The 24882-nt window shown below is 39.6% G+C and overlaps 1 protein-coding gene across 13 annotated transcripts in view; it reads right to left on the bottom strand.

Annotated features, from left to right (window-relative positions):
- ZC3H11A (zinc finger CCCH-type containing 11A) overlaps positions 1-24882 on the bottom strand; it is a 40240-nt gene continuing 15358 nt past the window's right edge. For 9 of the 13 annotated variants that reach the window (XM_046682526.1, XM_046682533.1, XM_046682530.1 and 6 more), the window contains 15 exons: positions 24288-24407; positions 16725-16848; positions 15749-15952; positions 15510-15626; positions 15169-15252; positions 14179-14289; positions 13289-13351; positions 11394-11492; positions 9133-9201; positions 5795-6298; positions 5376-5443; positions 3497-3827; positions 2841-3007; positions 2398-2465; positions 1-1995 (listed from right to left, as the gene is read on the bottom strand). In XM_046682526.1, the coding sequence (XP_046538482.1) occupies positions 1737-1995; positions 2398-2465; positions 2841-3007; positions 3497-3827; positions 5376-5443; positions 5795-6298; positions 9133-9201; positions 11394-11492; positions 13289-13351; positions 14179-14289; positions 15169-15252; positions 15510-15626; positions 15749-15952; positions 16725-16848; positions 24288-24407 (2388 nt within the window). In that variant the 3' untranslated portion in view covers positions 1-1736. The remainder of the gene's footprint in view (positions 1996-2397; positions 2466-2840; positions 3008-3496; positions 3828-5375; positions 5444-5794; positions 6299-9132; positions 9202-11393; positions 11493-13288; positions 13352-14178; positions 14290-15168; positions 15253-15509; positions 15627-15748; positions 15953-16724; positions 16849-24287; positions 24408-24882) is intronic. The other 4 variants (XM_046682535.1, XM_046682534.1, XM_046682536.1 and 1 more) reach the window with 4 other exon arrangements.

Below are 24882 nucleotides of genomic sequence, written 5' to 3'. Positions count from 1 at the left end.
TCAAGACTTCCCTACACCAGTTTTATTTAAAACACAAATAAGTCTTTCTTTCTGTAATGGCAAACGGTTCAAATAATGCTGAACATGAATCATTGACTAATACAAGGGCTTTAAATATGAAACAAAATTATTTTTAAAAAAGCGAAAGAATAAAGGTTATATACAAAAGGGATCTGGAATCTATAAGCCGATTCCAAAAATGAAATAAGTAGAAAAATCTGTGGTGAAACCAGAACATTCCACCCCTGCTTTGGAGAAGGGCTATTATACAACATTCAGTCAGCTGAAGATGGATTGGTAGAGAGGTGTCTATACACAAATTTCAAGTCATTTTTGTTTGTGCAGAATCATCCAGATCTTCCCAAGACTGAATGGGCAGTCCTGTGGCTTTCTTCCTTTTCCATATTCCTGACAAGGCCACATGAAGTTCAACTCTTGAAGAGCCGCTCACAACAGCAGTTCCTTAGGAGCCAACATGACAGGTGGGTCCGATTTCCCTAGGAGAAACAAAACTGGCCACCTAAACCAAAATACCAAAATGGAAAAGTCCTCCTTTCCTCTTCCTTCCGGCTATGTACAATACGTCTCCTTTCAAGACTATTACCTCCATCATACTTGTCCCTTCACAAGTCTAAACCTTGAGGTGATATGAAGGAGACTAACATCAAGAAAAGAAAATTCAATTCAGAAATGAAGAAAACTGGCAGGCATACAATACACCCCAGAGCGCCTCAACAACCCTGCTGCAGAGCGCCTCAGTGCACTGCCACAGCCCACAGTCAAACAGTGGCAGCTTGAGTAAGTTCATTTTCCCCTCAGGTGGTTAAAGGGCATCAAATAAATACTGGGCAAGAAGAGTTCGCAGGGAGAGTTAAAAATAAAAAATTAACCAATTCTTATCCCTGTGATAAAGGAGGCAAGTACTGAAGAAGAGACGGGACAACTTTCATGCTAAAAAAGAATTCCTCTAATCATTATGTCACCATCTCTTATTAAGAATCCAGGGAATCCCAGAAATAGAAAATTAGTTTCAGAGGACCCCTGAGGCACTTTAAAGCCTTAAAAAATTACAGTAATAATAAATTAGCTATTGCTCTTCAGAGGCTTACAGGGCAGCAGAAGCTTGAAAGTCACGTCCAAAAAATTACGTCCAGATTACAGGCTTCCTGAGCTGCTCAGGCCTCTCTAAAGCTTAGTTGAATCTCCAAATACCTTTAAAAACACATACAATTTTACACAGACTGAGTGCATTTGTTGTTGTTTAGTGGTAGCATGAAATTTGGTCCTTAATGGTAGCAGCTGTCTTCATCCTTTTCAAACTCAGGTAATATTAAGTACATTAAGACAATACATAAAAGAAATAATACAACAAAGGGGGAAAAAAACCAAACTGACAAACACCTCAAGGCGTCACTGAGTTCTCTGGCACCCTTTCGCTTGGCTCTCCCTCTCACTCATTCTGTGGAGAGAGGGGTAAGACATAACTTCTTTCTCAAAGATGCTAAACAATGGCATCAAATGGACAAAATGCTTATCAAGGGACTTTAAAAATCTGACCCCAAGAAATCCAGGACACATACAGATAATTCAGAGGTATACTTCTGATCTGGGGCAAATTCTAGACTAAAGAAATGATCATCTTGGGTAAATATTATAATAGATGAAACTGAGTCCAGCTTTTTGGCGAGTTTTTGTTTTTGTTTTCGTTTGTCTGCAATGTTCTACCGCCACCACTTTCAGCTATCAATCATTTCCGACAGCTCAAGCAGAAGGTCGTCTTCATCCTTCCCAGGATCCAGGTCGATCTCAGCTTCTAATTTGCCCCCTGAAATCTCCCATATTAGTTTCTCAAAATCATCTTCCACAGAGAGTGAGGGTTTTCCTGTTGAGGCAGAACTGAGTCGGCGAGTTTTCGTGGCCACCTGGGATGAGGAAGGGCCAGATCCGTCTGGTGGGGAGGGGTCTGAAGAGGACTGTGTCGGAGGCAGCACAAAACTGTAAGAAAAACCCCAAAGACGGTTAGAAAACAGCGCTTTGCCAACGGCTGGTTGGACTACTAGTCTCAGGAACACAAAGAGTTAGCCAAGAGGTGTTTCTGAGGACACACAAAGAATTGTTTTATTGATTTACGACAAAGTATTTTCGTCCTTTAAAGCAGAATTCAGATGGGTGTTTAAAACATTTTTTAAATAATAGAGGCAAAATATAAACAATGGCACCAATGAAGGATAGCAACTGTGAGTATTATGCTTTCTTGCAATTAATTTGATGTTTAGCAGATTTATTCAGATGTGGCTAAACTGTCAATGTCTAAAGTTATTTAGCAGTGTTATTCTCTAGAGAGCATAAACAATAACAGTGGCCTAAAGTTTGGTTAAAAAGAACTGTAGGTGTTACCTGTCTCTAGGTTTTTCTGTCTCGGGCACAGTGACTGATTTGTCCTCGGAGAGCAGTGGGACAACAGCCTACAAAAGTAAAAGTGAGGTAATTCAGTGGGAGAGTCAGGCTTTTTCATTTAAGTGTATTCATTTTCTTTTGCTGCCTTCTTAGAATCATGGTTATCATTTTTTAAGCCGGGGAATCCAAGAATAAATAATTTAAAGGTTGAGGGGACAAATAAGCAAAATATCTTAGCACCCAAAACTTAGCTTTAGAAAAAATGCCATCCTGTGCCTCCGTAAATGTCTAACTGTAAACGTAAACACAATGACAACCTAAACAATAACAATGCTTAGGAAATGGGAGGAAGGATTCACAGGTAGAGAATGTGAGCTAACAGAGCGCGGGCTGCTTCCCTCCTCCATAGACGTCAGCACCCTCAAGCTGGATCCACTTCTTACCACAGCTGCTCTTCTGGCCGGGCTCTCCTGCAGGACACCGCTGGAGCTGAGGGGCTTCACAGCTGCAATGACAGCAGGGTGGACTTCTACTGCCTTGCGCTTTGGGGCCAGTTTGGGAGATGAGACAACTTTAACCACAGATGGCTTCACATTCACTTTGGGTTTAGCTACAAAGGACAGAAAATAACTGATTACTAGCTGGAATAAGCCCTCTTTTACGTGGAGAATAACTCGCAATGTCAAAATTCCTTCACAGTACTAGAAATACCGTGAATAATTAAAGAAAAAAAGAGACTGAAAATGATCCATACACAATGTGCACTACAAATGGCCATATGTAGATACTTACTCAATTCTTTTCAGTGGCTCTTGAATTTGCCACCGCACTTCTATTCCCTGGTGTTTTTCTTCTTCAAAACCAGAGGAAAGATGCACCATGGAAAGTTTTAGACAAAGCTTTTGAAACAGCAATTTAAATTCTGAGAAAGGAACTCATCTAGTTTTGTCTTTTTAAACAGAATTACCAGAAATATTACTATCCATCTGTGTGACCAGAATACAAGGCAAATGAAATTCAATTCAACCATCACCAGGGAGTTACTGAAACTTGGTAATTTTGAGATCCTAAAGCAAGACACACTAGAAAAAATGCTCACCTTTACCCCTTTTTTCCGAAGTCTGTGCTGCACATTTCACATTCAGTACTGAGTCTCCAATCCCTGAGGTTTCCACTTCCACCTTCTGGGATGGCTTTGTGGGAAGCCGCTTTGTCAGGTGCCGTGTGATGCCTGGCACAGAAGTGAGCGCTGATTTCTCTGCTGTCTGGGTATTGCAAGCATCTACATCTCCCCAGAGGGGGGTCAAAACGGATTTCTCCTTCTGTGAGGCTCCCCTCTCTGGCTGTCTCTGCATATGCTTGTCTCTCACGGTCTCACATCTCTTCACTTGAATTTTAGTGATGCCAACTCCTGTGGTCTCATCTGAAGCCTACGAACAAATTTAAATGACAGAATTAAAATCTACTACCTCTAAAATAACCTATACGATAATTACTCTTTATAAGTTACCAAGCTAACATCTAAGTCAAGTAGAGTTTCACATGATCGAGAATATAAGAGCTTTTGCTCTTTGATATTAAATAAAAAACATTAAGCTAAAGACGAAAGATTAAAGGTGTCTGGAACAATAGAAACTCACATTCTACAGGCTAGACAACCACAACTCTAAGTCTAATATAATTGATTCCTAAATAATCAGACACTTGCACAAAGATTCATGTAATAAAGATGTTGATTATCTTAATTGTATAAAACAAATGTCCAGAAACAGACTATATTTGTATAAGAAAACACTATTTGGCCAGTAAAAACAAACGGTAATACGGTAAAGTTAAAAGCAGGCTGCAAACTGATACACTGGAGAGTTCTCAGTTATGTTCTAAATATGAGTTAAATTCACACACATGTGCATATAAACAAAAGGCTTGAAGGAAATCCATGAAAAAAGCTAATAGTGGTTATATCTAGGTTGTAAATAAAAATTCCCAACTTTTGTACGATGAGTGGCATTATTCTCAAAGGCAAAAAAAACCTGATTTAAAAAATTAATGGTGGGCCAGCCTTATGGCATAGTGGTTAAGTTTGGCGCACTCCACTTCATTGGCCTGAGTTTGCGGGTTCGGATCCTAGACGTGGACCCACACCGCTTGTCAGCCACACTGTGGTGGCATCCCACACACAAAGTAGAGGAAGACTGGCATAAGTGTTAGCTCAGGGCTAATCTTCCTCAAGCCAAAAAGAAAAAAAGAGAGGGGCCAGCCCAGTGGCATAGTGGTTAAGTTTACATGCTCAGCTTCGGCAGCCCGGGGTTCGTAGGTTTGGATTCTGGATACGGACGTACACACCACTCATCAAGCCATGCTGTGGCGACGTCCCACATACAAGGTGGAGGCAGATTGGCACAGACGTTAGCTCAGCAACAATCTTCCTCAGCAAAAAAATAAATAAATAAAAATTAATGACCAATTAAAAACAAATTTACAAAAGCAGAGAACACTGATATACATAGTATAGAAAACTCTCTTAGAAAATGGTAAGGGTTGGGGCCGGCCCCATGGCCAAGTGGTTAAGTGTGCGTGCTCCGCTTTGGCGGCCCAGGGTTTCGCCAGTTCGCATCCTGGGCGCGGACATGGCTCATTAGGTCACGCTGAGGCGGTGTCCCACATGCCACAAACTAGAAGGACCCACAACTAAAATATACAACTATGTACTTGGGGAATTGGCGGAGAAGCAGCAGGAAAAAAAGACTGGCAACAGCTGTTAGCTCAGGTGCCAATCTCTAAAGAAAAAAAAAAAGAAAATACTGTTTACAAAAAAAGAAAATGGTAAGGGTAAGTGAAAGACTGTTTACCCTAACAGACCAGTGAAGTGTTAAACAGAAATTTATCATAAGCTAAAACTAAAAAGCACACTTTACCATTCATCTAGCCTTTGCCTGCCATGATCAAAACTATAAAGTGATTTTAAGGAAACTCACCTCTCTAGTAACACTGCTCTGAGAAGCAACCTCACTTCCTTCCTGAAGTTTCTTCTCTTCTTTTACACCTATATTCACAGTAAACAAATCACTGGTTATTTCATTTAGGGGGCAACTTCATGACAGATGAAATTAAAACTTTTCTTAATGAAAGTAACGATAAGAAGCATAGGGTAAAGACAACTGAAGATGAAGTCCACTAGTCCTCACAGTTTCCAAATGTACATTAAAATATCAAAGTTCTATGTATTATATAGTGCTGCTGTAAAGAAACAGCTTACCTTTACTTAATCCAGTGGTTTTTGGTTATCTACATAAAGAAAGGTCCTCACAGAACTCCCATGAATATCCTGTGGAACCACTGTCTCTTTGACCTGGGATGTGGGGAAGCGGCACTACAGACCAAGCTCTTTGGTTACCTGTTTTTTTGGTGATCCGGAGAAGCCGTCGGGCCCCCGGGGTGGCCTCAGGCTGAGGCTGGGAGCTGGCGCTGCTCTCAGAGCGCTGCTGCACCCTCAGCGCCTTCTCCAATTTAATCTCCTCCAGCGTCTTGATGTGCACCTCCTGTATAGACTTTGATCTGCCCGCAGGCTCCTCTGACTGTCCTTTGCCGGCAACGATGGGTGGCAAAACCACTGGTTTTTTCATGTCACTATCAGTCTTTAGCTTGATGCAGGTTACATCCTTTTTGTTGTTTTGTCTCTCTGCTTCCTGCTGCCGATGTTTCTTTTCAGCCAGGACCTCAGAGAAGGTTTTGATGCGGATAGTGGAGGAGCTTCTTGTTGCTGAAGTAGAGTCGTCAACTTTTGATGGTCCTTCTGTCTTGAGTTTAGTTTGCAATTCTCCACGTTTTTGACTGGCTCTTTCAAGAAGAATTTCTTCTAATGTCTTCACGTGGATCTCACCAACTTTAGTAACTCTCTCTGTGTTCATGGGAGGAAAACAAGTCACTGTACTTGGAGTTCATCTCTTAATGACTTATGATCTTTCTATTCTTGGATCAGGACAGAATCCAATAGAGTGGTATCATTTAGGCATGCAATTAAAATGATCAAAAGTACATTTGCTTCAATCTCAATCTTAGAATATTACATGTTTAAGGTAGTGGCCCTCAAAGAAAACTCTTAGGAGGCAAAAATTGCTGATTTGGATTTCTGTTCAAAAGCTTATTCTTGAGAAGCCTGAAAGCCATTTACTAGGTTGGAGAAACTTGTCATTATAAATCTTACCAATAAAAATTGCAATAAATTAATTCTTCCCTTCACTCTTGGATATAAACATGTGCTGGACACTGTGCTAGAAATATAATGATAAGCAAAATACAATCCCTGCCCACATGTAGTTTACAGTCTAACAGACCAATAATTAAGAAACAACAAAGTATGGTAATGATAACAGCTTTGATAAAGAAGTATAATGCTATAGAGGAGCATATAGCAAGAATACCAACCTCCCTCTAGGAGTTGGTTAAGGGAAGCTTTTCAAAGGAAGTAATACTTAAGTGACATTTAAAGGATGAAAAGGAGGTAAAACAGGTGACAAGACAGAAGAAAAATGGGAAAGGCCCAGAGATGGGTATAACACTGAAGAGCTATCTTTTTTTTTTTTTAAAGATTTTATTTTTCCCTTTTTCTCCCCAAAGCCCCCAAGTATATAGTTGTACATTTTTTTGTATATTGTGGTTCCTTCCAGCTGTGGCACGTGGGACACCGCCGCAGCATGGTCCAACGGTGCCACGTCCGCGCCCAGTATCCAAACCAGTGAAACCTTGGGCCGCCGAAGCAGAGCGCACAAACCCAACCACTCGGCCACACGGCCGGCCCCTGAAGAGCTATTTTTAATGATACGTTAATCTTCCTACATCTGTTTAAACTAAAGAGTGAATTTCACACTTGACAGATATGCCTGAAGGGCTAAAGAAAGAAATAATGAAGTGATGTGGAAAAAACAAGAATTTGGAGATTACACACACACATATTTAGTCACTAAATAACAGCTTGTAATGAAAGAGCAAAACCAAAAAATATCCCTTTACAATCTTTAACACAGTATATTGTCTCACCCTCTGAACCTTTGAATATGCTGTTCCTTCTACATGGAATATTCCCTAGCAAGCATTTCTCCTGCTGCCTAGTTTTAACTGACTTCAGCTCGGAATCTGACACCCTCCAATCTAGTTTGTTTCTCCAATCACATAGCACTGCTATTGCCTGTATTTCCAACCATACTAGCTAGCTACTTAGTGAGAACAGCAACTATACTTATCTGCAATATTTTAGTACAGTACCTGTTACACAGGAAGCACTCAAACACTTACTGAATTAATTCTTTAGGTTTTTTTTTAAGATTTTACTTTTCCTTTATCTCCCCAAAGCCCCCCGGTACATAGTTGTGTATTTTTAATTGTGGGTCCTTCTAGTTGTGGCATGTAGGACGCCGCCTCAACATGGCCTGATGAGCGGTGCCATGCCTGCACCCAGGATCCAAACCGGTGAAACCCTGGGCGGCTGAAGCGGAGCGTGCGAACTTAACCACTTGGCCACGGGGCTGGCCCCCTCTTTAGGTATTTAAAATAAGAATTCTTCCATTTCAAGATGGTAAACTGATCTCAAAATTACCACTCCAAAAAGGACAAGGTGAGTGGTGACAGGGAGACCCTTTTCCCCTACCCTACCCAAATGTCATCAAAATGAAGACATTAAAAAAATAGAATAGGGGCTGGCCCAGTGGCACAGCGGTTAGGTGCGCATGTTCCACTTTGGTGGCCCAGGGTTTGCCGGTTCGGATCCCGGGTGTGGACATGGCACTGCTTGGCAAGCCATGCTCTGGTAGGCGTCCCACATATAAAAAGTAGAGGAGGATGGGCACGGATGTTAGCCCAAGGCCCAGTCTCCCTAAGAAAAAAAAAAAAAAAAGAAAGAAAAAAAGAGGCTTGGTAGCAGATGTTAGCTCAGGGCTGATCTTCCTCAAAAAACAAAAACAAAACAAAACAAAACTAAACAAAACAAAAACGCATCAAACTGAATCCAGCAACATATAAGAAAGCTGGGTGTTGAGTACGTGGATGTTCATTTTATTAATCTTTAAATTGTACACATACACTTACAGGGTTATATCTCGCAATTTAAAAAGTTTAAACATTAAAGTACAGGAAGAACATATAGAAGAAAATTAAAATTACTTAAAACCTCAATACTCAGATAAAACCAATGTTAATATTTTGTGTATTCTTTTGCATTTTCTAGGCATATAATTTTATCTTTTACAAACTAGCATCATCTCATGCATATGGACATTTTTCCTGAGAATAAGAGTCTATAATAAAATTAACTTTATCCAAAAATGATTCCTATGTGTCCTAAGTCAAAAGGTCAAAAGCGATGTGTCACCTTTCTTCATTCAACACAATGCAAGAAGTTTTCCATATCATCACTGTTCAGAACATGACTTTTCATGACAGCAATTATTTTAGCACATAACTACCTTAATTTAATCTAATTCCTTTTTGTTGGATATTTAGGTTGTTTCTAATTTCCTACAATTAATGCTATGATGAACAATCCTTTTGCCATCTTTAAGTACGAAAAGAGAATTCATACTAGTGAGTAATCACTTAAAAAAAAAACAAACCCACCCATCCACCCACCCACACACGAAAGCACAAGCCCTAACCTAACTCAATAGGTAAATCAGAGAAAAGGTAAAGATTCTTGAGGTAAGAAAAAAATATTAGAAGCTGGTCTTGGGGTTTACCTACCTGCTGCCTCCTCATTGTTTGGACTAGCTGCCGTGCCTAATCGCTCCTTCAGAGACTTGGAAACTTGAACTGTAAAAAGAAGATTTTAAAAAACCAAATGATGAAGAGAGACCCTTTACAGGTCAAATGTCTTTTACAATAGGTCACAAATTAGGCTTATACTTGTCTTCTAATGCAAATGCTGGTTTTTGTTTGGTGAGGAAGATTCACCCTGAGCTAACATCCATTGCTAATCTTTCTCTTTTTTTTTGCTTGAGGAAGATCAGTCCTGAGCTAACATCTGTGCCAGTCTCCCTCTATTTTTTGTATGTGGGGTGTCTCCACAGCATGGCTGATGAGTGGAGTAGGTCTGCACCTGGGATCCAAACCTGCAAACCTGGGCCGCCAATACGGAGCACACAGAACTTTAAGCACTTGGCCACGGGGCTGGCCCCACAAACGCTTTTAAAAAATCTCTTCATGTCTTAAATTCTTCTCCGCAGTACAGACATAGGTAAGTCATGGATTCCCTAGAGCACTCTGGAAAGCTTAAAAAACAATCTTTTACATCTGAAAAGCAAAAACTACCTAATTTAGGGAAATAATTTTGTTTTATACAACTTTCTAAAATACTGGCATCAAAAGGTTTGTTTACCCCTAAATCAATTTGAGATATGCTTAGTTATGAGAGTCTTCAATATGATTGATAGGCGAGGAGGAAGGGAATTTGGCTGCAAAGAAAAAGAGTAACTTTTTTTTTTTTTGAGGACAATTAGCCCTGAGCTAACTGCTGCCAATCCTCCTCTTTTTGCTGAGGAAGACTGGCCCTGAGCTAACACCCATATGCCCATCTTCCTGTACTTTCTATGTGGGACGCCTACCACAGCATGGCTTGCCAAGTGGTGCCATGTCCACACCAGGGATCTGAACCGGCAAACCCTGGGCCACCGAAGAGGAACGTGTGCACTTAACCGCTGGGCCACCAGGCCAGCCCCACAAAAAGAGTAACTTCTATTTGCTCTGAGGATGCAAGAAAGCCCCCAAACAAGAACATCTACTCATCAAAGCCTCTTGGGCTAGAGAAAAAGTGGAAAGAAGTTTCTTATCTTCAAGAGAAGTTAAACCGAAACACAATTGATTAGGAAAAAAACACCTATTTTTTTTAGAAATTAACACGAATGTCTCACTACAAGTCATACAAGGAAAAAAAATCCAACCCTTGACTTCTTTCTATAAATATAACTTCAACTATCAAATCATCCTATCTCCCAAATCTCTCTCAATTTAGTCCACATTTCTCCATATTAACCTCTAGAATACTCAATCTGTGCCACTAACTCCTCTTGTCTGGATTATTTTCACAGCCTGCTCACTCAAATCCCAGACAGCACTCTTGCCCCCTTCTAACCCTTTGCCATATTTTAGGCAGGATGATGGTTCTAAAACGCAAACCTGAGCCTCTGATGCGTGTTTATTAAGTTCTCCACGGTTTGCTACTATCTCAGGATAAACCCAAACTGTCTAATATGGCTTAAAAGGCTTCCACACCACCCAGTCTCTCTTCTTCTCCAGTCAGCCTGCTCTTCACCCCACTTCTACGTTTCAGCCACATCAGTCCTTGAGCACATCATGTTTCTTGGCTTGCACCTTTGCATTCTCTCTCTGCCTAAACACAGCCTCCGGCCTTCACCTTAACCTTCACCTAAATCCCATTTCAGGTCTAAGCTGCAACATCATTTCCTCTGGGAACCTGTCCCTGACTCATGGTAAGATGAGGTGCCCTGTGAAGGTCTTCAGGTGTCAATCAGTCTTTGGGTGTTGAACACGATGCAGTCTACACAGAAATCGAAATATGATGATGTACACCTGAACTTCATATAATGCTATAATCCAATGTTACCTCTAAAAAAAAAAGTGAAAAAAAGGTGAAAAAATAAAACAATTTAAAAAAAAAGATTAGGTGCTCTTCCTATCTGTTTCCATGTTCCCACAATACTGTGTACTTTCTTTGTCACAGAATTTGTGAAAATATACCTAAGTATTCCTATTTGCCATTATACCATAAGCTCCTGAGAATTGTGATGGTGTTTATTTTATCCAAAGGCATCTACCTACAAACTAGCAGAGGTGGCACTCAAGTGTTTCTTGAACGAATAAAGCAGACACCAGATCTAATTTACCTGAACAAAAAGAATGACAAACCACACTTCTTAATGTTACAAGAGACAATGGCAGCATCTCTCTCTCCCACTCACACACACAGTATATTAGAACAAAGGTACCTTTCTTTGGTGTTTTGTCAGCGTTCGTTCCTGGAGCTTCAACTTTCTTCCCCAGCCTCTGTGCGAGGCTGTGCTTTAATGGAGGATCGCTGTCACCACCTACAAACAGAGGGAACTCAGTTTAAGAGTTCAAGTCGGGGGCTGGGCCAGGGGCGCAGTGGTTAAATTCCCGCACTCTGCTTCAGCGGCCTGAGGTTTGAGGGTTTGGATCCTGGGAGCAGGCCTACACACTGCTCATCAAGCCATGCTGTGGCGGCACGACACATACAAAAACTAGAGGAAGACTAGCACTGATAGCTCAGGGACAATCTTCCTCAGCCAAAATAAATAAACAAATAAATAAAGAGTTCAAGGCAATCTTCAGCAAGATTAAGAAATACAAGCAAAAACAGACAACACAGAATAATCTTTTAAGTCTTCTGCATTTACATGGTGTGTCTGTTCACTGGCCTCCTTAGAACTCAATGTTTTAGAAAAGATATAAAAATGTCCCAGAAAGGAGTGGTAAGGAAAGGGACAAAAAATTAGAATGCCCAAATTAACATTTATCAAATAACTGACCAGAACCACAAATGGAGAATTGTAAGCCCTAGCTAAGGCTGAAATTCAGAATTAGGAATATGTGGGAAAAAAAATCACATGAAAAGAATCATAACTGGCCAACTGTTTGAATTCTAGGTAAATCTGTAGTTAAACATATCTGGGATGATTAGGAAATGAGCAAAGGAATCATAAAATGTTAAATTTTCTTGTGGTACGAAGACTGCAAAGGCCAAACAGGCCCTCTCTTCAATTCCAGAGGCTCTACTTCACCCCAGTCACCAGTCAGTGACAGAGCCAGACCGGAACCACGTTTCCTGACTCTTGGTTTATTACATTCATCTGCTAGTTACAAGTTGTTTAAACGTCACACGTTGTTAAAAATTGTTTTTCAGGGTGCTTGACTGAAGATATAATCTTTGCAGGATCCCATTAAAAACCTGAAAGACCCTACACAGAGTATAACTTCCTCTTTCCTCTCACTTATAATTTAAATATTAAATCAAAAATCACAAAGTTTACACGTATGCTGATATTAAAATAGCTTATTTCTAAATTTTTTATCTAAAATGTGTCAGGGAGTGAGAATGGTGTTAAAGAAAACACTGCACAGATTTCATATTTGCAACCACATTTTAAAAGAGGGTTAAGAGGCCAGCCCCCTGGCCGAGTGGTTAAGTTCTCGTGCTCCGTCCACTTCAGCGGCCCAGGGTTTCACCGGTTCGGATCCTGGGTGTGGACATGGCACTGCTCATCAAGCCATGCTGAGGCAGCGTCCCACATGCCACAACTAGAAGGACTCACAACTAAAAATACACAACTATGTACCAGGGGGCTTTGGGAAGAAAAAGGAAAAATAAAATCTTTAAAAAAAAAAAAGAGGGTGAGGGAACCTCTGAAGTCAAAGATTTCCGAAATAATTCTTTTGAGACAGACACTAGGGTAGGGACACAACAATTCAGAAAAATGGCAAAATACTTCCCTAAATATAAAATAGCACTAATAAATTCAGGGACTGAATTAAAATAACAGGACACTAATTTTCCCTCTAAAACTTCAAATTTCAACTTGTCAATAGAAACAGAGGTATTCTTTACAGTTTTTCAAACCTAGCACCTTCTAAAAAGTTGGCCATAAACTACTTAAATTGTAACATTATAAATTTCTATGACTTCAATAAAAGGTGTAATGCATAAGTGAAAAACAGGAAGAAATTTTCTAAGTTTCCAGCCAAGAATACAGGGGGACTGACAAATCAATATTGACAGGGCATTTGTCAGTATTCTGAGTTCTAGAGGATGTATCATGTTAACACACAAACATAAAACAAAAGATATGCACAAAACTAATCTCACCTACTGAAAATTTTCGTTTTCCCAGTCTCTCAGACATATTCAGTCTTACCAAGGGTTCTTCTCCTGAAACGGCAAAAACAGAATTCCTCTACCATTAGCCAATTTTTCTGTATCCAAGTAACTACTAATAGGTACAAAGTATGCTCTGATGTAACTGAGTCCACAGAAAGCTTCCTGAAAATCTCATCTCAGTCTTAAGGAATACTAACATATCAAAAGAAAAAAACTTAACCTATTAAATAATAATTTAAATAGCCAAGTGCACAGCCCACAGGAAGGCAATAGCACAGTCCTAATGATTGATACTAGCCAAGCAGATGAAGACAGACTGTGTTCTAATCAACTGATAATGAAACCTAAGCTATCCTTTTCCTGGCACATTGCAGTATGATGGATGAAACCACACTCCAGTCCACCAACTCTCCCATATAACCTTCCTTGATCACTCCAGCCAGAAATGAGTTCTTTCCTGATTCTTTGTTGCTTGAATGGCACAAACATTTAAATGTATCTGCATACTACAATTACTGTGCCACATTCCTTACTAGATTTTAAACTATTAAGGGAAAAGACTTTCACATTTTCTGTAACCTAAAAGGTTTTCACAGTTCTTTACCCATAATGGACAGTCAATAAATTTCTTGAATAGATACAAATAAACAGTAAAGGTAACAATTAAATATAGACAAATCTGAGAGCTGCCAGAATAAGAATTTCAATCTTTTAAACAGTAGAGTCAAATGCACTAACTTTTCTTTTCATCCTTCTATGATCAATACATTGAAGTCTTCCAGCAAATCCATCAAAGGTAAAATTCACCCAAGGATTTTGCTCTTCCAGTTATTTAAGAGTAGGAGCCTGACAACTGTTAAGACCTAACTATACCTCACCTTGCTTGTTGGACAGAGTTACTGTCCTCACCACAGTCCGGACATTCTCTTTTTCAGGACCTGGAATGGGCTGAGGTTGGAGTAAAAGACTGGAAACTCCCGAAGAACCTTCTGAATAAAGCAAGTCGAAGAACAGCAAATAATTTATAGAAAATAAAGCTATCACAAGTTGAGAAATCTTGTTTTGGGGACCAGGTAAGTCCAACACAGACCAGCGGATGACTACAAGCCACTCTGTCTCTCTATTCCTGTTTGCCTACAGTGAAATGTGGTGGTGGTAGCAGGGAGGGGAGTGGAGATAATCCCCATTTTTTATCTGCCTTGGACACAACGTGAAAATAAAATATAAAAATGTTTCGAGTGATTTAGGCACTCAATCTACTTTTATTTACCAATAAGGCTGACATTACTCTAAAATGTTAGAAGACTCAGAAACCCTAGCCATTATGTGCGTCAATTCAACCTTTTCGTCCATACTCAGTCATCTGCAAAACACAACTCCAAGGTTCCTATAGAACAAGCTTTAGCAAGAGGGCACTTAGAACCAACCATGTGACTCTTCTCTCTAAGACTACCTTTCACACCCTCTTAATTTTTAAGGTTGGAAAAATCTATCAATCAGGCTGAGGCAAGCTCCAGAAGAAAATCCTAGCACCCCATGAGGAAAAATTCACTTACTAAAAAATATAGCTTTTCCTCTTCTAATATGATTTATATGCTGTTCTTTAGAGTTATATTTTTAAAGATAAGTTTTTTCAGGTTTTTTATGGTATGTGCTTACTTCTGAATAGTTAAGAGACTGAAACACGGCTGCAATAAATTTAAAAAGCAAGCATGATTTAAGTAAGTCTGTGTTTTACTTCAAACAAGCCACGGAAGTCAAAATCTATCTGCTCATTTTGGCTATTGCCAAGTGTCCTTATTATCATAACTGTCCCTATTATTATTCTCTAGCAATATTCATCCTTGTCAAAACTCATAATGACTTACCACCAACTTGTTTCTTGGCTTTTTCCTTCATTTTCTTTGACTTAATTTCCTCAAGAGTTTTTATTCCAAAGTTCAAACATTCACCTGAGAAATGCAAATACAAATCACATGAGGAACTAGCACCTTTTCACCTCTGCATATTATTCGTACACAGCAGGCATTCAAATGTTTTCTGAATAAAAGAAATTGTTCGTGTGAGTGTGCATATGTGTAAAGGGGGCAGGGAAGAGGGAGGTGGTGGTGATAGTGAACTAAATTTCAAAAGTATTTAAAATAGGACACAATCACTAGTGCTGTGAGATTTCTGAGCGGAAACCAGCATCAATCTTGCCTCTTCTTACCTTGTTTTAAATTGACCCCAGGTTTGCGGGCAGAAGCCACTCGTAATCCATTATGAACTTCGGGAGTTGGTTGCAGGGTAGGTGTTTTGGTTTCATCACCTTCCTCAGAAAACTGATCTATATTATCAACATTTAAGGCAAATTTACCATTAAAAGCAGGCCTAGAGCTTTAATCCTCATTCTAATTCACTAAGTGACCCACGTCATTTATTTGCCTTAAAGAGTGAGCTAAAACTTACCATCATCATCTTCATCATCATCTGCAGCATTGATTACAACTGGTGGATGTGTGGGGCTAGGAACATTTTCTGAACTTTCTACTTTCATAACACTTCGCAGCTGAGGGGAGGGATTAGACTGCACAGACAATTTGTTCTGTTGAACTGTGAGCTGGCTAGCCTTCACTTCCTCTTCTGGTGACTCAGGCACAGTGGGCAGCAGAGCTGGACATACAAAATGAGTCATGAATTAAAAATAAAGATACAGTCTCAATTCATCAAAAATCTGCGATCACCTATGATAAGTTTGGTGCATTTTCCTTACAAGCATTTTATGTCTTTTTACCTAATTTCCTCAATTAGGTTCTGAATTCCCAGGGAGGTAAAATGTGGCTTTTGGCAATAACTTCCCTGTACGTACACACACTCAAAGTGGGCACTCAAAACATAGAATAAACAGAAGGCTTGATGCATAGTAACTGTTTGCAAATTCTAGACATTTAATTTTAATACTGAAATTCTAGGTTTTTTGCTCAGCAATAAGTGGCTTTTAAGAGGTAGTAGGTAATACTTTTGAACCAAACCAGAATGGAGTGAGCCTAGTTTTTCCCCTTAAAAAGAGGTGAAAATACGTAGCCATCAAATTTCATCACATAGCAGACATGGCTTTTAAATAGCTGATCATTTCACTAGGATGTTACTTTAAAGGGACTTTGGAAATAAATACTAGCTTTTGGTGGAGTGTAAGTTTTATTTTAAATGACAGCCTAGAGCAGGTAACAAACTTTTTCTGCAAAGAGCTAGACAGTAAATATTTCAGTTCCCTCATGCGTAAAGTGGAAATAACACCATCCTCTCAGGAGACTACAAAAGGCAACATATATAAAGTACTCTGTACAGTGCAAACAGTAGGTGTTCACTGTGTGTGTGTGTATATCCATATAGATGGCAGATACAGAAACATAACTATCCTTCTAAAATTAAAAATCAATCTCACTTTTGCTTGGAGGTAGGAAGAGGCCATCAACATAACGTCCTCTGTTGTGATGGAAAGCACAGTTTAGTTTTTGACATCCCATTGGCTGATTTTCCCAATAACACGGAATTTCACTTCGTTTTTTCTGTAAGAGGGAAAAACACATTGTTTTCAAATAAAAAATGAAGTGTGACCTGCATTAATTTGGCCATTTGTTTTCTAGACAAAGTTCATACAAGGTTCAAAAATCGGAGGCATGCGTGATGCTTCTGTGCAGGGAGAAGAGGAGCTGCTGAAAGTGACGCGCCCGAAGCATGATGGGGAGAAAGGGAGCATGGAGTAGTTTATCTGCTCTTCTCTCCTCCTTGCCCTTATGCTGTAACCCCTAAATGTCTACACTTAATTTAAAGCAGTAGGATAATATAGTAATTAAAATTATGGAATCAAAGATAACCAGGTTTGAATCTCTATCATGCTACTTATTGGCCATGTGATGTTGGACAAACATTACCTGAGTCTCACTTTCCTCACCTATAAAATGGGAATAACTGTAGCAATCTAATTGGTTTCTTATGAGGATTAAATGAAATAATGTACATAAAGCACTTATTAGCACATAGAAAGGACTCAATAAACTGTAATTATTTGAAGCTGAGAATTCAAGACATTGAGAAGAACCTTCCCATTCGTGACTTCTCAAAGCAAGGCACACACGACACACTAAGGATGGTATTTCTCCTTCCCAAGCTACCTCTTACGAAAGAGAATGAGAAAAAAAAGAATACTTGCACTTCTAGAATGAACTGCTGGATCAGAGGACAGACATCCAACAGAAATATGTACATTAGTTCTAATATATACATGAGATGTGTATAAAGAATGTTCAAAGCAATACTATTTCTAACAGCTCCAAAATGGAAACCCAAATCTCCATCAGCACCAGAATGGATAAATACAGTGCAGTGTATTCATACAGTAGAGTGCTGTGCAGTAGAGAAAGAATAAACTGTTGCCACACTTACCACCACAGATGTTGACTGAAAGAAGCCAGACACAAAAGAGTGTCTACTGTATGATTTCATTTATGTAAAGATCAAAACAGGCAAAACTTCTCTATGATAGAGAAGTGAGGACGGTGATTAGCTTTGAGGGTTAGGTTAGTGACAATGAAGAGACGAAGGGGGAAGACAGAGTGCTGGAAATGTTCTATTTTCTGATCTGAGTGCCTGTGAAGTAAGTACACTCACTTTTGTGAAAATTCTTCAAGTTGTTAAGATTATGATTTGTGCATATTTCTATATATATTTTAACAAATACTTCCATAAAGAGAGAAAAAGAGCTGATAAGCACTTCATAAGAATAACTAATCGGGGCTAGCCCCATGGCTGAGTGGTTGGGTTTGCGGGCTCTGCTTCAGCAGCCCAGGGTTTCACCACTTTGGATCCTGGGTGGGGACCTATGACTAGAATATACAACTATGTACTGGGGGGCTTTGGGGAGAAAGGAAAAAAAAAAACTGGCAACAGATGTTAGCTCAAGTGTGAATCTTAAGAAGAAGAGAAAAAGAGTAACCTCTGATTAATAATCTTCATTATGTTGGATCTCTCATCATAAGAAGCAGCCTAAGTTTAAAATTCAAGGAAAGAAGAGCAGCATTACTTTAGAAATTTAAAAATATGGAGGAGAAAAACAATGACCATTACAAAAAGATCCTTAAATGTATCAAAAAGAGCAAAGATAAAAATCTACTATATTCAGAGACTGATAATTTGATAATACACTGTGCTGGTGGGGATGTAAAATGATGCAGTCCCATATACTGATAACGGAAAAGTAAATTAGCTTAACACCTCTGAAAGGCAATCTGGTAAAAACTATTTAAAAATTTTCTGTCCTGAGTTTATTGCCACATGTATGATTATTTACTTATTTATTTATTAAAGATTGGCACCTGAGCTAACAACTGTTGCCAATCTCTTCCCTTTTTTTCTGCTTTTTCTCCCCAAATGCCCCCCATATGTCGTTGTATGTTTTTTCAGTTGTGGGTCCTTCTAGTTCTGGCACGTGGGACGCCACCTCAGCATGGCCTGATGAGCCAAGACTGCACCCAGGATCCGAACCAGCGAAACCCTAGGCCGCCAAAGCAGAGTGCGCAAACTTAACCACTTGGCTATGGGGCTAGCCCTTGATTATTTTTCAAAAGTACAGCAAATATATTTACCTTTCAAAGAATTTATTAATCACACCCAAAAGGGAGGTATAATGTTTTTTAGATAGGAATAACAATTCCTCAATTACTCTTTCCTCAAGGCACAAGCTAAGCCAATCTTCCTTGCTCCTGGGTCTGTCTTTGCTTAAGTTTTTACTTCTTTCCTGGAAGTAATTTTCAAATTTTTGGATGACTTTTATAAGTAGCCTCTATATAGGGGAGTCACACGACATTTATTTGATCTGTTTAACACTTGCTGGATTTTGTTTCTAAATGAAAAGTAATACACAAGCAATGAAGACAACTTGGAGAATGGAAATAAATGCCTGTTATGCTACTACTCAAAGAGAATCACTTATTTTGGTATAGAAGTCTTTTACTTTAACATTCTCCTACATGATTATTTCTTTAAACTTTTAATAGGTATTAGAGCACATGGTCTCAAGATACACAACTGATGCTCATTATTTGCAGTAGCTATGTTCTATGAAGTCACCATCAATACTGAACTAGGGAATGCTGAACCATACCGCTCTTAAGAGAAATAAGAGTTAGGTTCCTGCAAGCTCTGGTCACAATATTTTCATCAACTGGTCAATATGTAACCTTATTTTATCTGTGTCTGTGTTTAAAGACTGCGTATTTATATTAAATATCACTGACTCTGACATTAGACTCAAGGCCATGAGCACTGTAACTCACGCCTGAGTGAAGCTTCTCTAACGCGTGCGTTTTCTCCACAAGGCACTAAGAGAGTGCTTGCGCTCAGGAACACCACACAGCACGTCAGCACTGCACTGTGGGACCATTTCAAAAGGCAAAGTCACCAAAAAAAGCACAACAATGGAAAAAAATATGGCACCAACTAGACCTTGAAAAGGGCACTTGTTTACAGTATGAGTGCTGAAGCAAGAAGGCAGCATGGCGCCTCGCTTGATCTCAGGCTCCGCTGGGAGCGTGCACCTCGGGCAGCTCAAAGTTTCCCATGCTCACGTCGGCAAACGACTATGAAAGCACCACAAGTATTGATTTGGGGGTCCAAATAAATTTAGCGATAAAATTTAGCAAATATGGAGCCCACAAATAATGAAAATCAACTGCCTATAGAAGGAGAATGCAGTAAAAAGGCTCCTCCCCATTCCTGTCCCCACCCTACAGTCACTGTTAAGTTTCTCCTTTATACTCCCAGAGATTTTTATAATGCATATACAAGTAAAAAACAAATATAAATTCTTTTCCCTCTTTGTCCTTACACAACTGTTAATGTATTACACACCTTATTCTCCCCCTTGCTTTTTCACTGACAATATATCCTGATCTTTCCCTATCAATTAATAAGTAGTTGCCCTTTTAAAATTTTTTTGTTGCAGGCCAGCACTTCACTGTAGTAATGTAGTAAAATACACTTTAAACGAAAGTTAGGTTGTTTCATACATTTTACTATTACAAATTATGCTACAATGAGTAATTCTGCGTACATCTCATTTCGCACACAGGAGTATACATGAGACAAAGGTTTAAGAAGCATTTAGTAGTTTTTAAACATGCAGCCAAACAGGGCTCTGTGCAGAAAGGAGTTAACAGAGCAGCCCTCTATCTGCTATCCTTAGACAGCGTCCTTGCTGGCATGTGGGAACTTGGCTCTTGGAATGTCCTTAGTCAATTAATTGATCACTGTGCAAACAACACAGCTTATGCTGAACACCTGGCATCCTTCTGGGAGTCTGGAGCTCTGGTATGTGTCAGATACAGAGTGCCTATGTGACCAGCCCCAGTAAAAACCTTAGATGCTGAGTCTCTAATGGGCTTCCCTGGGCAGAAGCATCCCACACATGTTGCTGCATTTTCATTGCTGGGGGAAGTGTACACTCTGTGTGACTCCTCATGGGAAGGAAAGACCATAAAGATACCCGCAGGGGATTCCTCCAGACTCTGCCTGTGTCTTTTTCTCTTATGATCAGACAGTGTATCCTCACTACATCACTGAAATAAATCTTAGCCATGAATACAACTATATGCTGAGTCCCATGAGTTCTTCTAGAGAACGTGTAAATGGAGATGTTCTCAGAGACCCTGACATACCTTTCCTTGGAGTTGTGCCAATTTACACTCTGCCAGCAATGTTACAACACGAATTTCCAAAAGCTGATTTAGGGAATTCTCTATTTGGAAGATAGGCAGCAAAGAGTATAGTTAAGAAACTACCAATCTGCACCCAGACTGGAGTAGCTAACTGACCCCAAGCACAAAAATTGTATATTTAGTCTCTTTCTTCTTTCCCCACCCCCTCTCAAACAACTCAGTCTAAAGTCATTAGGTGAGGCTGAGGGAAGAGGGTATTCACAGTGGGAGAGGGAAGCGCACGTGGACCAGGGCGTAGTATTGGAGCCTGACTGAGATGAAGAAAGTGTCCACGTGACAAAGTGGAACTGGCACAGGGTGTCAGACCTATGAGGGGTGAGTAGGGCATTTGCGTAGGAGAGTGGCCTAGTGCAGTGCTGGAGCCTAAGGAGGGTGAGCAAGGCTTCTGTGCAGAAGGGATCCCAATGCAGGGTCTTCCTGAGTGGGGACCTGGTGCAGAATTGAAGAACAGGGTGAGAGTAAGAATCTCACATGGAAGGGCTGCCCAACACAGAGTATCGGAACCTAAGAGCATGAGAAGGGCATCCATGGGAGAGAAGAGGGGTTCAGAGTAGGATGTCGGGGTCCAAAGAGTAAGAAAGGAGTCCTCCCACTGGGGCAAGGGGATAGGCCTGGCAGGGGGTGTTGGAATCGAAACAAAGTGTTAAAGATGTCCCTGTGGAAGAGCAGCATTATGCGTGATGTCAGAGCCTGAGAGGAAGGAAGAGGCTGTGATACCGTATTGGTTTACACAACTAGGAGACTGATCAAATAAGTAAGACTAAGGACAATGGAAACCAAGTTTCTCACTTTCGGAGAAGAGAGTCACACGTAGAGAAAAGGAGAAGCCTAGACTAAACCCTGCAGTGCTGGTGAACTGGAGGCATCTACGTGAACTCATGATTTCAGCACATAAAGTAATAAACAATGACACAAACGTGTGTATGAATATATATGTATATACTCCCTTGTTCTGCTCACTGTGGGCCTGGAATCAGTGACACTCTAGGGGCAGCCCAAATCTTATTTCTAGATACCATTCTTCACTAAAAGGAACCAGGGCTCCTTGGAGAAATGGCTGATTCCAAGGCTGGAGGAGGAAAAGTACAAGATTAGCCTGGAAAATCTACTGAGGCCAGAAAGCAAAGAGGTGCTCAAAAAATAACAGACGGGGCCAGCCCGGTGGCGCAGTGGTTAAATTCGCACGTACTGCTTCTCGGTGGCCCAGGCATCGCCAGTTCAGATCCCGGGTGTGGACATAGCACTGCTTGGCAAGCCATGCTGTGGCAGGCCTCCCACATATAAAGTAGAGGAAGATGGGCATGGATGCTAGCTCAGGGCCAGCCTTCCTCAGCAAAAAGAGGAGGACGGCAGCAGATGTTAGCTCAGGGCTAATCTTCCTCAAAAAAAAAAAAAAAAAAAGACAAATATCAAAAGGACAGAAAAACTAGCTTGGAGGGCTCTTGCTGGCCAAATCTGGGTCAATTTGAACGCAAAAAATAATGATAGTAATGGGGTACAACAGATTGAATAAAATAGGAAAACATGAGTTCACACAAATCCAAATAAATAACTGGAAAAAAATTGAAAGTATGATGAGAAATGAAATAATTTTACAGGGTCTCAAAGTAAGTCTCCACCAAATACTTTATTAATTACAAAAAGAATAACTTTCTAGTGAAGGAACCTGGTAGATATCACCTTAATGAAGTGATTAAAGTTAACATCTCCAGTAAACGAATAATTAAAATTGTATGCCACCTAATGGTACGTAATGAGGAAAATATCACCTCTGAGATAATCCTGCCAAAGACACACAACCTGAATTTACTAATGAGGAAGTATCAAATGCAAATTGAGGGATATTCCACAAAATACCTGACCTATAACTACCAAAAGTGTCAATGCCAGCAAAACTGTTTTAGACTGAAGGAGACTGGAGAGTCCCGACAACTACATCCAACACTCGATTCTGGACTTGCTCCTTCTGCAATAAAGGACATTACTAGTACAACGGCAAAATTTGAATGGGATCTGAGGATTAAATGAAGGTAATACACCAATGTTAATTTTCTAATTTTGATGGTTGTATTATGATTATGCAACAGAACGTCCTCCTTGTTTGCAGGAAATACTCATTACAGTATTTGAAGGTGATAGTGAATGTCAGTAATTTACTCCTAAATGGCTTAGAAAAATAAGTTTTATACTGTATTTGCAACTTTTCTCTAAGTTTGAGGTTATTTTAAAATAAAGAAATACAAATACTCTCCAAATATACATATATAATTTTTACACTTTAGATATATTACCAAACTGCCTTCCAGAAAAATGATACCAATTCATACTCCATAACATCTAGATATCAAGCATTACAAGAATGACAGAAATTTCACTAGATCATTAAAAAAAAATTTAACCCACGTGTTATATAAAACGTCATTTTCTCCCACACTGAGATATCACCTTGCACCCATTAGGATGGCTATAATCCCAAGACAAAAACTAATAAATGTTGGAGAGGGTGTGGAGAAAAGGGAACTCTCATACAGGGCTGGTGGGAATGCAAACTGGTGCAGCCACTATGGAACACAGTATGGAGATTCCTCAAAAAATTAAAAATAGGAATACCATGCGACCCAGCTATCCTGCTACTGGGTATGTATCCAAAGAACTTGAAATCAACAATTCAGAGACTTATGCACCCCTATGTTCACTGAAGCATTATTCACAATAGCCAAGATCATGAAAGCAACCCAAGTGCCCATCGACTGATAATTGGATAAAGACGACGTGGTATATATATACAATGGAATACTACTCAGCCATAAAAAAGACAGAATTGTCCCATTCACAACAACATGGATGGACCTTGAGGGAACTATATTAAGCGAAATAAGCCAGATAGAGAAAGACAAAGACTGTATAATTTCACTCATATGTGGAAGATAAACTAACACACAAAGAGGTTAGTGGTTACCGGAAGGGTTACATTAGTGGTTACCAGAGGGGAATGGGGTGGGTAAGTGGGCATAAGGGATAAAGGGGCACATTTATATAGTGACTGACAAATGATAATGTACAAATGAAATTTCACAACGTTATAATTTTATAACATTTATAATTTTGTTTATTACGACCTTAATAATATTTTTAAAAAAACCAGAAACCAAAAAACTTTTAAGAAGTCACTGTCCGTTTTTAATTTGCCCATGACACCAGACTACTTATCATAATACAAATTGAAAACTTACATCAATCTCCATGTGCCGAAACCTGCACACCTGTCGAAAACAGCGCCCTTCTTGCCATAATGTGCAAACAGTTTCATTTCCTAGTGCAGCTTCACAGTGCCGAAATGGACAGCTGTCACCCTGTAAACAAACAGAATAATACAGAAAAGAACTGTGGTACCGAAGTAGATCCCAGGTAAAATGCTCACTATTAAGAGTTTGCTGGCATCTAGACAAACACAAAAGGGTAAGGAGAGACAGGCAAGGTAGGAAATAACGAGATCGGATGACAAGAACAATCTGAGGTCAACAAATTTATTATTTCCTACAACTTATTCCTTGACAGTACCCTTCACCTGATATGACAACATGAGTGACACAAGCTGAGAGATGGGGTTGAAAAAGACAAATGGGAATATTAGGTGCTATTTAAAAATAAGTTTTACAAAAAAAAAAAATGTTTTACAGTTCACCTTCAAAACTGTTTCACACATTCCAACTTGAATAACTAACTTTTGACAGAAAATCAGAAAGTAAGTTAACAGATGAGGATTTAAGTATAATTCCATGTTGACTGTATACTTTATACAATGGTAACAATCTGAAACAAAATTCT

This window comes from Equus quagga, chromosome 13 (genome assembly GCF_021613505.1).
Source record: "Equus quagga isolate Etosha38 chromosome 13, UCLA_HA_Equagga_1.0, whole genome shotgun sequence".
NCBI classification, from domain to species: domain Eukaryota; kingdom Metazoa; phylum Chordata; class Mammalia; order Perissodactyla; family Equidae; genus Equus; species Equus quagga.
Note: the sequence above shows the minus strand (reverse complement) of the source record. Positions and strands in the feature narration are given on the sequence as shown.